We start from the raw sequence: 13,430 nt of genomic DNA, 5'->3' as shown, positions 1-13,430 counted from the left end.
AACTCCGCTCTCTACGCGTCGCTATGAATGGGAGTGTCATCACGTGACGAAAGATGGACGTACGATAGGACGAACGAGCGCGTGGCTTCCGCCGCACTGCCACCCTAGGGGTGAACGGAGTAGAGACGACGCGTCACCGACTAACTGCCGTTTCGCTTTCAAACAGACCGCAGAGGACGCTACGAGCCATCCCTATCCAATCCAGCGCTCAATCCAGTCCAATCTATCCGAGGATAACACGACACCCACGAGGCATTAGATTGGCTGCGACGGCTGGTAGCGTTCACTGCGCTCGGTCGTGAGGTGAAACGGTGTATCGTACGAATGTCAGCCGTTTAAAAACAAGAGAGTGGGGGTGAAACGAAGTAACGAAAAGAGAAGGAATAGCAAGAAGGACTTGTTGCCGTTGCTTACGACGAAGCGCAGCCTCCTTCCCTCACCTACGTGTGACGCAACTCGCTTCTTTTTTTCCTTGAATCATTTGTGCGAGAGGGATGCTTATTTCTTCGTCGCCGGATACCTGGGATAAGAGAGCGAATTAACATAAGCGGAGGACGAGAGAGCAGACATCGCAGTCTTGGCCGGCGTGGGGGAAAGTCGAGACGCGAAAGAAACGCCTCGAGAGAAGAAGAAGGGACCGGAGGGGTACTCGGGGCTTTCCCCTCGTTGTAGTGCGGCAGAGACGGGCCTGCGACGACTTGGCCGAACGCTAAACCTGTTGCTGCTTTCGGATTTCGTCGTCGACGTCGCCGCCGATATTCGCGCAAACAGTGCAGCAGTGAACACCGGTTGACCGGCAAGGAGGCCGCCGATCCCGAGGCTCGGCATTTTTTACGGCGCCGGACTCGTAACACCAGGTGAGTGCGGTGCACTTCTCCAGCGTCCGAACGAGGAACTGGCTTTCCAGTGTGAGCTCGGGCGGCGCCACGTAGAGTAATGGATACCTGTGAGGCAGACTCCTTTAGCTCCATGGGACGTCATCCTAAGATGGTCAACTCATCGATTTGGCCCGAGCCCGAGCTCGACGCCGAGTGTCCTTCGACGAGTCGATCGGACACAGGGACAAGCCGAGCCCTGACGCAGCATTCGTATCGAATATGTGACTGCACTGGTTCTTACTGCGATGATTTCAAAATTCTGATGCAGCACCTTTGAATATTCTAAGTAATGTTGAATCATTTGGTGTCCATAAAGTTTTATTCTGTCGCATTGGCAGCTCTAAGGTTCCCTGCTGGTCAACTAGTTTCACAGTGGGCTGGTTCTATAATCCTGATCAAGCGAATTCACATTGACCCAGCTGGCTTATGGAGACGGCAACAGATTCCCATATATTGGTTTCAGGTTGATCAAGCTATCGCCCAGGTCATTACTGCAGTCTCTGTCTCCACAGAAAAATGAAACACTGAGAATATTATGATATAAATTTTACTAGCTTTTGTGCCATGTCAGGCGTTAGCGTCCACTCAAAACATAGCACCCAGCAGAACGAGTGCTCAGTGGTTGCACAATTGGCACCACAATCATGGACGCATCTTGTATAGAGGGAACAAGTTGTAACACAAGTTTTCCTTTTCTATTTGGCACGGAATTCGATGATTCATGTTCCTGAAACATTAATCCAGTCTATGCATTTTTTTTAAACATTCGCTTAGAAAATAGGGAAAGCAGGACGTTTTCAAATAACCATGCACGGGCGCGGACACGGCTGAAGCACTAAACATGGAAAGAGATCTCCGTTCTATCTTCTATCACATGCGTTTTTAGACCAATACTTCATCATCGTGTTTGAGCTTCAAACTCTCACTCAGAGCTCTCGTGCAAGAAAACAAGCCCTTCGGGGCTCATGATCACGCTGTGTGGGGCTCTACAGACGCATCAAAAGGCGTCATTGCTGGGCTTACTAAAATCTACGTCAACGATCTACGCGTGAATTACACGCGCGAAGAACGATGTCGTGAAATATAAAATGAATGGACATTTAAGTGTTTCAGCAAGTTATGCCAAGACCACACACGTGTCTTGGACAACTTCCCAGACAGATCGTGCGTAAACGCCATGGAGTGTAATTATCTACACTTACATTAGCGTGGAGTCATCGAGATGGATGGTATGCGTTCACTTACAACTTATAGACATGGTCACTGGGATTACAACTCTCCCATATCGAACGTAAGTGTACTAACGACACTTATGCGAAAGATATAAGGCTTCGAAGTGTCAAAAGAACTCGACATTTGGAGATCAGATTTCTCGAGCTTTGTGGACGATCGTTTATGTAGAATAAGAAGCAGTAGTCACCTAGGGCGATGTTAAGTATTCTGAGAGCAGAAATATACACGAGCGTCGGAATTATTTGGGAGAGGTGGGGGGGGGGCTAAGGTGTCTGGAAACCTCTGTCCCACTGCTCCTACATCATACAAAAAGTACGGTGTTGGTCGCACATATATGATGACAAAAGTATGGGCGCGCCAAGAATGTTCGAAGCACGTTTGCTTTATATATTTGTATGCTTCGACGATGTCTGCAAATAGTTTTACGCTTTCAAAAAGAGGCGTGCTCTTGTATAGGTCCAGTTGACTCAGCCTTATGAAACACTATGCTCGTATGCGGACAATTAGACAAGGTCAAGTTGGCGCCTGTCTTGATTTAAAAAAGCCTTCCTTCTTTTTTTCGTTTTGACTGCGGTTAAATTGGCGCGTTTTGGCTATATCAACTTGTCAATTAAAAGAAAAAGGCGCACGTACCTGTCTCCGAATGTAGACACTCACAGCGAAACTTGTTCGTTACGCCACATCCAGGAAAGAAAAGCAATACGGGAGAAATCTCGTGGAGACGTGCCAAAACGAAACCGTTCCGCAGGGCTACTCGCGCAAACAGCCAGCCGTCACGTTGTCGGTAAAATTACGAGGCACCTAATTCATAGGCCGTCTTCGTGTTTTTATTGGTAATTTTTTTATCATCCAGCGAGACGATCTCTTCCTGGGCGAATGTGTCTTAATGTGACGTCTGTGTACATTCGGGACACTTTCACATCCAATTACGATTTGTTTTCCTTTCGAAAGCCCTTGGTGAGCCTGCGGGAGATCGCGTTTGGTTAAACGTTCTTCGAGGTTGAGACGCGAGTGCACACAAGGAACAAAATTAAGACAGACATGAAAGGCGTTGCGTCTATTTTTTTCTGGTGTTTGTTCTTCGCATGTGCTCGCGTCTACATCCCCCCCCCCCCCCCCTCCCCAAGCACCATCACCACGAGTATTTCCAGGTCCGTTCTGCCGCACTTTTTCTAAAGTTGCCACGATGTTATACTCACGTCTGGGAAATACTAAAGGGTAATAAACAGGCACCTTTAGTAGTCACAAAGAACTCAAATAAAATTCAAAACTGTTACCCTGCTTGTTTTTCATGCGCAAACTGTGATTTTTTTTAGCCAAATTGATTGTTCGGGGCTTCGTCGTTCGTTCGCTGAACGCTATCTGCAGATCACGGTGATTATATCTCCGCGTGCACTGTGGAAAAGTAAAGACTCGGGCATTTTTATTGAGTGCACCGAATGAAAAGCAATATGTGTTCGAAGATTCGAAGAGAGACTGTGACAGTCACTACGCCGGGCAATTAATGGATGCCTCACTGAATGTATAGGCAACCTAAAATCCATGATATTTTGCACAAGACGTCAGGGCGCAAACGAGCTAGTGAAGTTTAGCAATAACGCGACCACGAGATTGAAGTTATGCAAAAGACGACACATACACAAAAAGTATATTTTGTACGTGTATGTGGTCTTTCTTTTACCTCCAACCTCAGAATTGTGTTACGTTTAATATTTTGTCATTTGCGATACCTTAGAGACGCTGTACTGGATGACTACGTTAATGATAGACACACAAAATAATCACACGAGGAAACAAGCAAGGTCAAACACGGGAACGCCATGCTTTGGAGGAAATGTTGACTCTGCCTAGCCCAAATGATCTTGGTCATTTAGCAAATGCCTTCGCGCCGTCTGTGGCACGTTTACAGAGTAAACATGAGCGTCTGGGGAAATACCCAGAAAAAAAAAAAAAAGTCGGCACGACTCTAGGTTGTATTTTTGAATCGGCGTGACAACCTTTACACCTGTCATCTTCGCTCGAGACACATACCGCGGGTCGTGGCGCGGTATTTTGCATGAACACCTCTGCGACGCCGCAATATGATGCCAGCACCGGACAAACATAAGACCCGTAAAAATAATAAAAAAAGTTAAAACATCTCCGTTAATCAAATTTTGAGAGTGGGAAGAAAACTTGAAGACAAAGCAGAAGAGGCAGAAAGAAGTAGACAGAGAGCGTCGCAAGAAAAAATACGACATATGCTTGGTCGTTACGCCACATCATAAGTAATTTGCACCAACTCGCGTGCACTTCGACAATTTTTTCATCTCCCTTTTTCTTCAAAGTGCACACTTTTTTTTTTTAATTTCTTGCTTTCTCGCACTTGCCCGTCATCATAATTTTCCTAAGACCAGTTATATCATGTATACGCTCGGTTTGATTGTTAGTCAGAGCTCAGCCGAAGGCTAAGATACACACAAACGAAGACACACAGACTAAACCAAAGCATTGATTGTCACGGTGCGCTTACTGGATTTGGTAGGATTAGCCTCGAAGGACACACCTAAAGAAAGTTTGTAACGTCGTCATTCTGGAGTTTCTTGAATAGGGTCAGCGGCTCGTAGCCTCCGCTGCGCTTTGAAGGCAAATGGATTCCTCCTCCCTCCACTCACGCTTCCTCCTCCTCCTCCTCCTCCTTTTCCTCCGCTGCGCACACTCTTCTTTTGTTTTAATATTTTTCTGTACCGCATTTGCCCGCCATCATGATTGTCCCAAATTCCAACGCGGCAAGCGACGCTGTTCAAAGGATGACGTTACTTTTCTATCGACACCATTCCAGCACTCAGTATCCGGGCGAAAAATGACCAGTCATTGGGCTGTAGGCGCGTGCGCGACATCTGATATTACTAAGGAAAGTGCTATCACCCAAGCTCAAAATGCGGTTAACAGCCCGGAAAAAAAAAAAAAAAGTCGGATGGGCGGTTGGGGCCACCTTAGCCTACAGACCTTTGCAGCGCTTATCACCCGGGCGAAAAATGCTGATTCACCGAGTTGTGGACGCATGCGCAGCGTCTGATATCCCGCACAAACAGGATTACAGCGCATGCTCTGAAGGCGTTTCACAGCCTAGCAGACAAAGATGGCAGCGCGCAGAAGGCGACTTTTGCAAAGGTCTATTCTCCGTTCCACCTCAATTCCATCCAAAGCCGGCGTTACGACCTCACGAAGCCAATCCGAGCCAAAAGTGCTGCCTCATTGGCTTCATCGTCTTAGCGATTTTCCTTTTCAAAGGCGACGAATATGCGTTCACACTGGTGGAGTAAAACCTTTCGTTTGGTAGTGATACCCGGAAACAATCAAATTTGGGGTTCAATGAAACTAAAGAGATGAAATACACGTCCGGTTGTCGATGACGCCTCCCCCCCCCCCCCCCCCTTGCACACACACACAAACACGCGCACACATGCTCCGAGTGTGGCACACGGACTGACTCTTGCTTGGCCCTTCCGCGTTGCTAGGGTGCCAGACGCGATGACGTCGACGGCCCGCGGTGCCTGTCAGCTGCGCCTCCTCGGGTCTGTGAGAAATGGAAAGTCAGTTGCTGGAATTCTCTCGGCGCTGGGGCTGTGCAAACACCAGCCCCGAGAATCACGAACTTTGTACCCAGCAAACTCTCTCGTACGTTTCGGAGTTGTTTGGCGAAAGAAAAACCAAATGGTCAAAACAGAGGGCGCGTGCTTACACTCGGACCATAGCCCACCGACGTCTGAATTTTATCGACACTTCGGGATGAAGCATTAATAGTCATGAAGAAATGAATCAACGCGAGCTGAGAACAAAAATACCGTTTTGACTTATCGTCGCAGCGGAATGTAGCTGTCTTTTTCAGGTAGTCTTCGAAGAATCAAAAAGCAAACACCTCGTGAAACGCAATTCAAACCAGAGTTTAAGAGAGCACATTTCAACAGCGTTGCGCCATCTCGGTAATCCACAGGCGTTTCATAATTTTCTGAGAAAGTCTGCGAAATAGAAGTAAGTCCTAAAGTTCATCTTAACGCATTTGTTCACATCTTCAAGAAATACTTTGTTCCAATAACCCCACAAATTTATTCTAATTTTACCATAAAATAGACATATCCTCACTTAGGCCGCTTTTGTTAAATAATTATCGTAAATTATCGCGGCCCTGCACCTTATGATCCGAATGAAGTCCTGTTTCCTTTGTACGTACTTAGATTGAGGGAGGCGAAGCAGGGCAATAATATTGCGACAAAGCCTCTACCACTACATTCATTCACAGCTAAAGATAAGCACGGCATGGCGTATCGCGATCACTCTCCCCGACTCGTAGGTTATTTTTCGCTGTTCTTATGCCCGAGTCCCACTAGGACGACAAACAGAAACAACCGACACCGATAGGCCCCTAGCACGCGCAGCATACACGAGAAGGTATCTTTACTAGCAGGCTTGCAATCACTCGTGCTTACTTCACGTGCACCGATAGACTTCAGGCATGCCGAAAGTACATTTGCGAGCCTCCTGCAGGTGTTTGGAGCTTGTCGGTGTTGGTTGTTTTTGTTTGCCGCTCCAGTGGGGCTTGGTATTCACCACGCCCTGCGTTTTTTAAGTTGTTGGTGACCAGTGGCGTACCAACTTGTTTTTGAGTGGGGGAGGCAAACCAGACCCCCCCCCCCCCTTTTCCCTCCCCTCCTTAGGACCGGGAGGCGGTGCCCTTGGTATCCCCTGGGCGCCGCCCGCCAGTGTTTGTCCTGCCCAGTGGCGGCTGTTTCGGGGGGGCGGGGGGGGGGGGGGGGGGGCAAAACACATGCCTTGCCCCCCCACTCTGAGAACTGGGGGGAAAAGCAAGCCCCCGCTTGCCCCCCCCCCCCCCCCTCCCCGGTTGGTACGCCCATGTCGGTGACTCTAGTTTAAGGTTGTGAACGATATTGAGCGACTATAGAGATAAAGATGACAACTTCACGCAGCCCGAAACGAAATCTACACCGACGCTGGCTGTACACGCGATGCGCAAATAACAAGCGAGTCCACGCATATTTGCTGAAGCAAGGAGGAGGATCGGATTTCAGCATCTTAGAGCGCGTGAGGAATTATTTAAAATATTTATTTATTAGACAGGAAAAAAGTTATAAAAACAAAAATGCTGACGTGCCATTCGTGATAAATCAAATATTTGCTCAATACTGAAATTTAAGCCGTGATGTCTGGCTAATATGGACGCCTCCCCCACCCCCTCCCCCCAAAAGAGCTAAACAAAACATTATTAATGAAAAAAAATTGATGTATTTACGCAACTCGCCTTCTTAAAATGTTATCTTTATAGGGGTGTATCACCTTAACGGGTTTCGTATGAACAAGACATAACTGTAAAGTGAATATTTTGGTTATGAGTGTCGAGTTACGGAGTGGGCGGTCACTGACAAAACCTTCGTCCACTTTTCATCAATGATGCGTGTATACTATGATAGTATTGACCACCCATGCACGCCTGACATTTTAGCGTTATGGTTTGGGACGCCAAAGCCATAATTATTGCAAAGGGGTGCTAGGACCTGGGCGCAAATATGTTTATCGGGAACTAAGGTAGCGTTCTAGATAACGCACGTTCTTTTGCATTACGATCAAAGTAGTCCGGATAAAATTAAGCTTTATTATCTGATTACTCAGATTCACTCGTTCTTGGGCGAGGCGTTCAACATAAGATTCGTCAAGGACACGCGTTTGATAGGTCTCTAGAGCGGCGATACTTGAGAGTTGATAGCTGAAGATACGGTGACCATTTCCAGTCAGGTTTCGACAACTTTCTTTACTTAAGTTTTCTTCCCGGTGTTCAACACCATAGTGTAAGAAATGCTGATGGGTGAGTAATAAAAGAGCAACAACAACTTGTCTAAACACACTTAAATTCTCCCAATAGCACTTTTTGCTTCGTCCTGCATCTCACTCGCGCGATGATACACACTGTAGTCCCAACACAAAAGGGACGAGGGTGACAAGCTTACGTCGAAGCTTTTACGGCAAATTCCAGCTTCTATAGGAACGATGTATGCGACACTTCAATAAAGGCGCAGGTGCTAAAAAACCTTTCAAGCTTTATCAATCCAATCATGATTTGCAAGTCTCCTGTGTTTCTTGTGCGCATACTGCCGAATGAGGTGTCAATCATTTACGCTTCTAAAGCGAGTTCGCAATGTCTTCAGTCTAGTTTTATTGAATAGCAGGACTACTATATGTGCAAAATAAGCTGTTATTCGTTTATGTCCAACTTTAAGCAAACTGATTACTATGTGCGGTTTTGCACGTAAGGCGAATGTGAAACGTTCTGTGCGTCTTTTTACATCCGCTGCCCAGAATAGCTAAAACTCATCAGGTTAAAGGACGGTACACATTGTAATGTCAAGAACTAAAATTTATTGTCCTCTAAAAAAAAACAACATAAAAATACCCCCAGGAATCAGATTGCCCGGGTTCAAACGGTTTCTGCAGTAAGATAGTTAATCTCAATTCTCACCATGATAACGATTGCTCCTTTGACACCAGAGGGTACATACAGTTCAAAGTATTACTGACGATGCAAACATTTTATAATGGCAGAGCATACATACTACATCTTATCATTAGACCGATATCACTAAGCGTTCCACGCATGCGTGACGCCGCCATAACTCTAGTTCATAGGGGGCAGGCGCCACTTCACGAGACAGCTCGTGCCGCCTCAAGCTCTGCTCTCTCAGCAGGGTTGTCGCGCGTGCTGAAGAGCTACAGTTCCCACGATGCATGGCGGCAGTGGTGGCGTAATGAAACTGACTGTGGTATCAATGTATTCTTTGATTTGAAGTACGAAGTACCCAACCACCTGGCTACACGAGAAAACTCATCACTCGGTTAAAGACACATTGATTGATAACATGAAAGTCGAGTTAACAAGTAAAGTTTTACACTTGTCTTGAAGATTACATATATCGTATTCAGTTTTAGTGCATTTGTGAGTCAGTGCCGAAGCAGAAGCTTGACAAAGTTTCGCGTGAGAGGGATGAAGAAATTGGCCATGAGCGAACAACGGCAGGAATTAATTTAGCTAATGTAAATAACTATAGAGAAACGTTGTTGCTAGGGCTGGGCGTCGATTAAAAAATTTAACCCGATTAATCACCACGTCTTAATCGACTAATTATTCGATTAACTGGTCTATTTACTTCCATGCATAATAATTCTAAAAAAATAAAAGAAAAACTTCTGCTGAATATGCGATAAACGGTGCACTATAGAATTTCGAATATGAATCAATCTCGATGCGTAGTTGAGAACAGATAACACACTCACAGATTGTTAATTGCCTGCATGAGGCAGCGGAAGGGCGATCTCCTGTGATTGTTCACAATAGTCTGTACTGCGCCAAACGGAAACTCTCAGGTCATTGAAGTGCCCGGAACACGTGAAACCTTCTGCGTTTGTCTGGAGTTACAAATCTCGCCTCTTTTTACCTAAATTTTACCTAAAGTTTGCGCTTCTCACAGGTGTACTCTTCCATGTCTGCGTGGTGAAAGCGTTTAATGTTTACTTTGTTTTGGTTCGTCAAAATTTTACCGATTAACCGGTTAAAAAATTAATCGCGATTAAAGCATTGATCGATTAATGGGTAGTTAATCGATCAATTGCCCAGCCCTAGTTGGTGCTGACCTTAAATTTAGAACGAACAGTCAGAAGTGTGTTCTAGGATAGCTTATGCACTCTCAAAAAAAAAGGGTGTAAAGGGGTGTATCGTTACACCCCTTGTCTCATATAATACACCCCAAAACTTCATTTCGACGTACAGCGCCCTATAGTCGAGCAGACGGCCCCAAATTTTACGAGGGGCTTGATAACGGTGTGATATAACTCCTTCAATAGCTAAGGTAGGTATCAAAGACTACATAAATAAAACACCGAGTTTTTACAGTAGGGCCAAGAAAACTCTGATTACTTTTTTTTTAATCAGTAAACCGTACATTAGCTACTTTAATAAATTGTACCACCACGTCTATCAAGCCCCTCGTAGAATTTGGGGCCGTCTGTTCGACTGTAGGGCGCGTACGTCGAATTGAAGCTTTGGGATGCATTATATGGGACAAAGGATGTAGCGATACACCCTTTTACACCCTTTTTTCTTGAGAGTGTGTAAGCCACAGCTGGTCGGAAACTATAGTGGGTGACAGGTCAAGAATACAGTAGAATCGCCTTTTCCAGCGCTATATATCGTCCCTTGATAACAATTCGGCGCAGGTCCAGCCAGAGCATTATGGAAATCAACGAGAGCGCTTCTGCCTTATGCTTAGCCTGTCATCAACTATAATCCCTGTTTTTTTTTGTTTTTTTTTAGGGGGGTTGGGGGGGGGGGGGTCGCACACTGCACTTCACCCAATATGCCTCCATGGGGAGGTCAAGTGTTACATGACTTGCACATTACGTCATTGCTCCGCACCAATGGGCATTCCTACTTGCTCTTGCCAATCAAAAAAAATCAACACAATAAAGCGGCGCGAAATATACGTTGCAGAAGGTACGCACGCAGCAGCAAGGTCCTGCTTTTTATGTGTCTGCTTTTGCTACAGAAGCCGTAGACGTATAGCTATAGCCCTCTATACTCACAAAGCCTTGCAGTTCGACTATGGAGCCATAGATTGCCCGGTCGCAGATTTGGAGCGCGAGGATCTGGTAGCACAGAGCGTTTCTTTGGGGGCCTGTAGTCCGCGCACAGCTTTTACTCTGAAGAGTACCGAAAACATGGTTTTCAAACCAGACGAGAAAAGAAGCGGTAGCGCCAGGAACGCAAGGAGCACGAGCAGACATTCCATCGCTCGGGACAAGTGGGTTTCGGCGTCTCGCCGCAGCGGGGCGCCCGTTACATGCCTCCCCTCTCATCCGCTGTCTGCCGCTCTACCTTTTCATTTTCGGCGGCCACGTCTCACGGCGATCTGCCGGGCTTTTTCAATATAGAGGAGGCTGTGGTATAGACAATTGACTGTTCTCGAGACCATTACGACATAGTCCTGCTTTTAGGCAAACTTCGAAATGTTTTTTTCTTGTTTTGTTTTTAATGCTACAATCAAAAACCAACTCCTAAGGCCGGTTCACTGATGTATTCCAGCGCTGAGATGGCGCTAAATTAGCTTCACGTCATCGCTAATGGCGTGAACAGGAAAATGATGAGTTTCGTGCATGCAGCTGAGCGCTGATAGAGCATTGATGTAGCGTGTATAGCGTTGAGCTATAGCGCTGTGCTGCATGTGTGAACAAGTCATTAAAGGGATGGTGAACCGAACATTTCACTGTCTAAGATAAGCGACGCACTATCTTTCCATGAGTCAGCAGCCGCCGGTATCACGTGGCCTCGTGCCCACCAGGAATTGCTCACTCATTAAAAAAGATTGTGCGTCGCTTATTATAGACACTGAAATATTTGGATCACAATCCCTTTAAGCCTCCATCACACTGCTCCTACTTCATTCAAAAGAGAAGCTGTTCGTTGTAGGCACAATCACAGAATTATTTGCAGTCACACATCAAGTATGTTGGAAGCATGCTTGATTTGCACATTTGTTAGCTTCGAACATGTCTGCAGGCGGTTTTGTAGGACCACGGTGACCGTCATACGAGGAAGACCTCAGGCAGTGTCTGCAGACTGTCCTTTGGATGATAGCGGGTGTGACCACGGGTCAAAGGTACGAGCGAGGGCAGCCCTTGCTAGTCATCAGCCGAGATCCAAGGTCACAGCCGGGAACTTTGTGAAGGCTTCTCGCGGAAGCTCGGGGACCTATCTCTCCGAGACAAAGCTCCAGCTTCTACAGTCAGTCGGCCTGTTCGAGCGGAGACAGGGTTGATCAGGAAGACGTGCTTATCGTACACCGCGTGTCCTCCGAGGATGCGCGACTTCCAACGGCCGACGGAAGTCGGTGTTTCCTATCGCCGCCGGCACTGCCGGCGCAGTCTGTGGTCGGTCGCTGGTACTCTAGCACCGCGAGGGATCGCAGCAGCTCAGTGGGCGCCTTCCCTCCTGGTGCAGGTTGAAGAATGCGGCTCTCCTACTGGAACGTGGCCGCTGCTCTGGCCTGCTTCCTGCTCCTGGTCAGCATCGGTCAGGCACAGCGAAGAGGTGAGTCGCCGTTATTTTCGGTTCCACACGCATTTTTCGGCGCTAATCTCCCGGGCGAAAAATTTCGCGTCACTGAGATTGTGGGCGTATGCGCGGCATCTGATACTCAGCGGAAGGGAGCCATTGCGCATGCTCATAAGGCCTCCCACGGCCAACACCAAGTAGAATAGACAAAGCCTGTGAACATCCTCCTCTTTACCTCCACCAAACTTGCTTTACACCAGTCTGTTAAACAGGGAGAAGAAGGCTACTAAAAAATTGGGAGACAGCGCGAAGTGATGAGCAGAATGTACATAAATCGATATAATCCGATAGATAGACTGGACACGAGCAATGCAACTGATGAAGACAGAAACTGAGAGAGAGGAGGAGACAAGAGGGGACGTCAGAACGCCGAGCTCTGATTGGAAGGATTAGTGGGTAGACGTAAAGCTAGTTGTCCTTGTATTAGGGTTGTACGTACACGTTCCTCAAAAGAAGGGGGGAACGAAAGTTCGTTCCTCGTTCCTTCTGATTTTTAGAACGCGTTCCCGTTAGAAGTTGCATATGTTAAAAAAGAACTCGTCCCCGTTACAGTTAAAAAAATGGAACGTATCGTTACATATACGTTATATTTGTGTTTTGCTGATTACCATATTTAGTTATATCGAGCAAAGTTTTCTTTCTTTTTTTAATTTATCCCATCAAATGGCAACGTACGAATTTGAAACCCGTGATGAAGTAGCACCAGGAGAAGAAAACAAGCGGAAGCAGAGTTTCATTTGTTGATATGTTCACCTTCGAAATCTCAGTTTTTAACCATATTCACGTTTGTGGTAGGCAATTCAGACGAGCCAAATGCACTGTTACGGTAACCCATATTGCACAAGCGTTTTACATAACATCACACACTTCAATCTAACAAAGTTCCTTGTGCGAACTTAACAACAGTTGCTTCTCGATGTTGCTGTCCGCAAGACGAGTAAGTGAAGAAGAGGGTAGGGCTTTAGGAAGGTCTTGAAAACTACAAGTCTTTCTTCGTGAAGCTTGAATTCATTGTTCAGTTTGAAGTGGGGGGAGGGGGGGGGGGGGGGGGGGGGACAAGGGCAGAAGGAATGAGGGTTAATTCTTGTGTATCGTTTAAATGCCCAATGTTCGGGATACAAGAGTGCGTTCGATGTCTGGTAACCTGTTCTTTTATTGTAAGT

General features: G+C 46.5%; 1 protein-coding gene across 1 annotated transcript in view; it reads left to right on the top strand.

Annotated features, from left to right (window-relative positions):
* The first annotated feature begins 240 nt into the window (after positions 1-240).
* Positions 241-13,430, top strand: part of LOC8031604 (chorion peroxidase) — a 43,686-nt gene continuing 30,496 nt past the window's right edge. The window contains exons 1-2 of the mRNA XM_029992857.3: positions 241-857; positions 12,154-12,243. Of these exons, the coding sequence (XP_029848717.2) occupies positions 12,162-12,243 (82 nt within the window). The 5' untranslated portion in view covers positions 241-857; positions 12,154-12,161. The remainder of the gene's footprint in view (positions 858-12,153; positions 12,244-13,430) is intronic.

This window comes from Ixodes scapularis, unplaced genomic scaffold, assembly GCF_016920785.2.
Source record: "Ixodes scapularis isolate PalLabHiFi unplaced genomic scaffold, ASM1692078v2 PGA_scaffold3__209_contigs__length_174095766, whole genome shotgun sequence".
Lineage (NCBI taxonomy): Eukaryota > Metazoa > Arthropoda > Arachnida > Ixodida > Ixodidae > Ixodes > Ixodes scapularis.
This window is presented reverse-complemented; position numbering and strand designations above follow the sequence as displayed.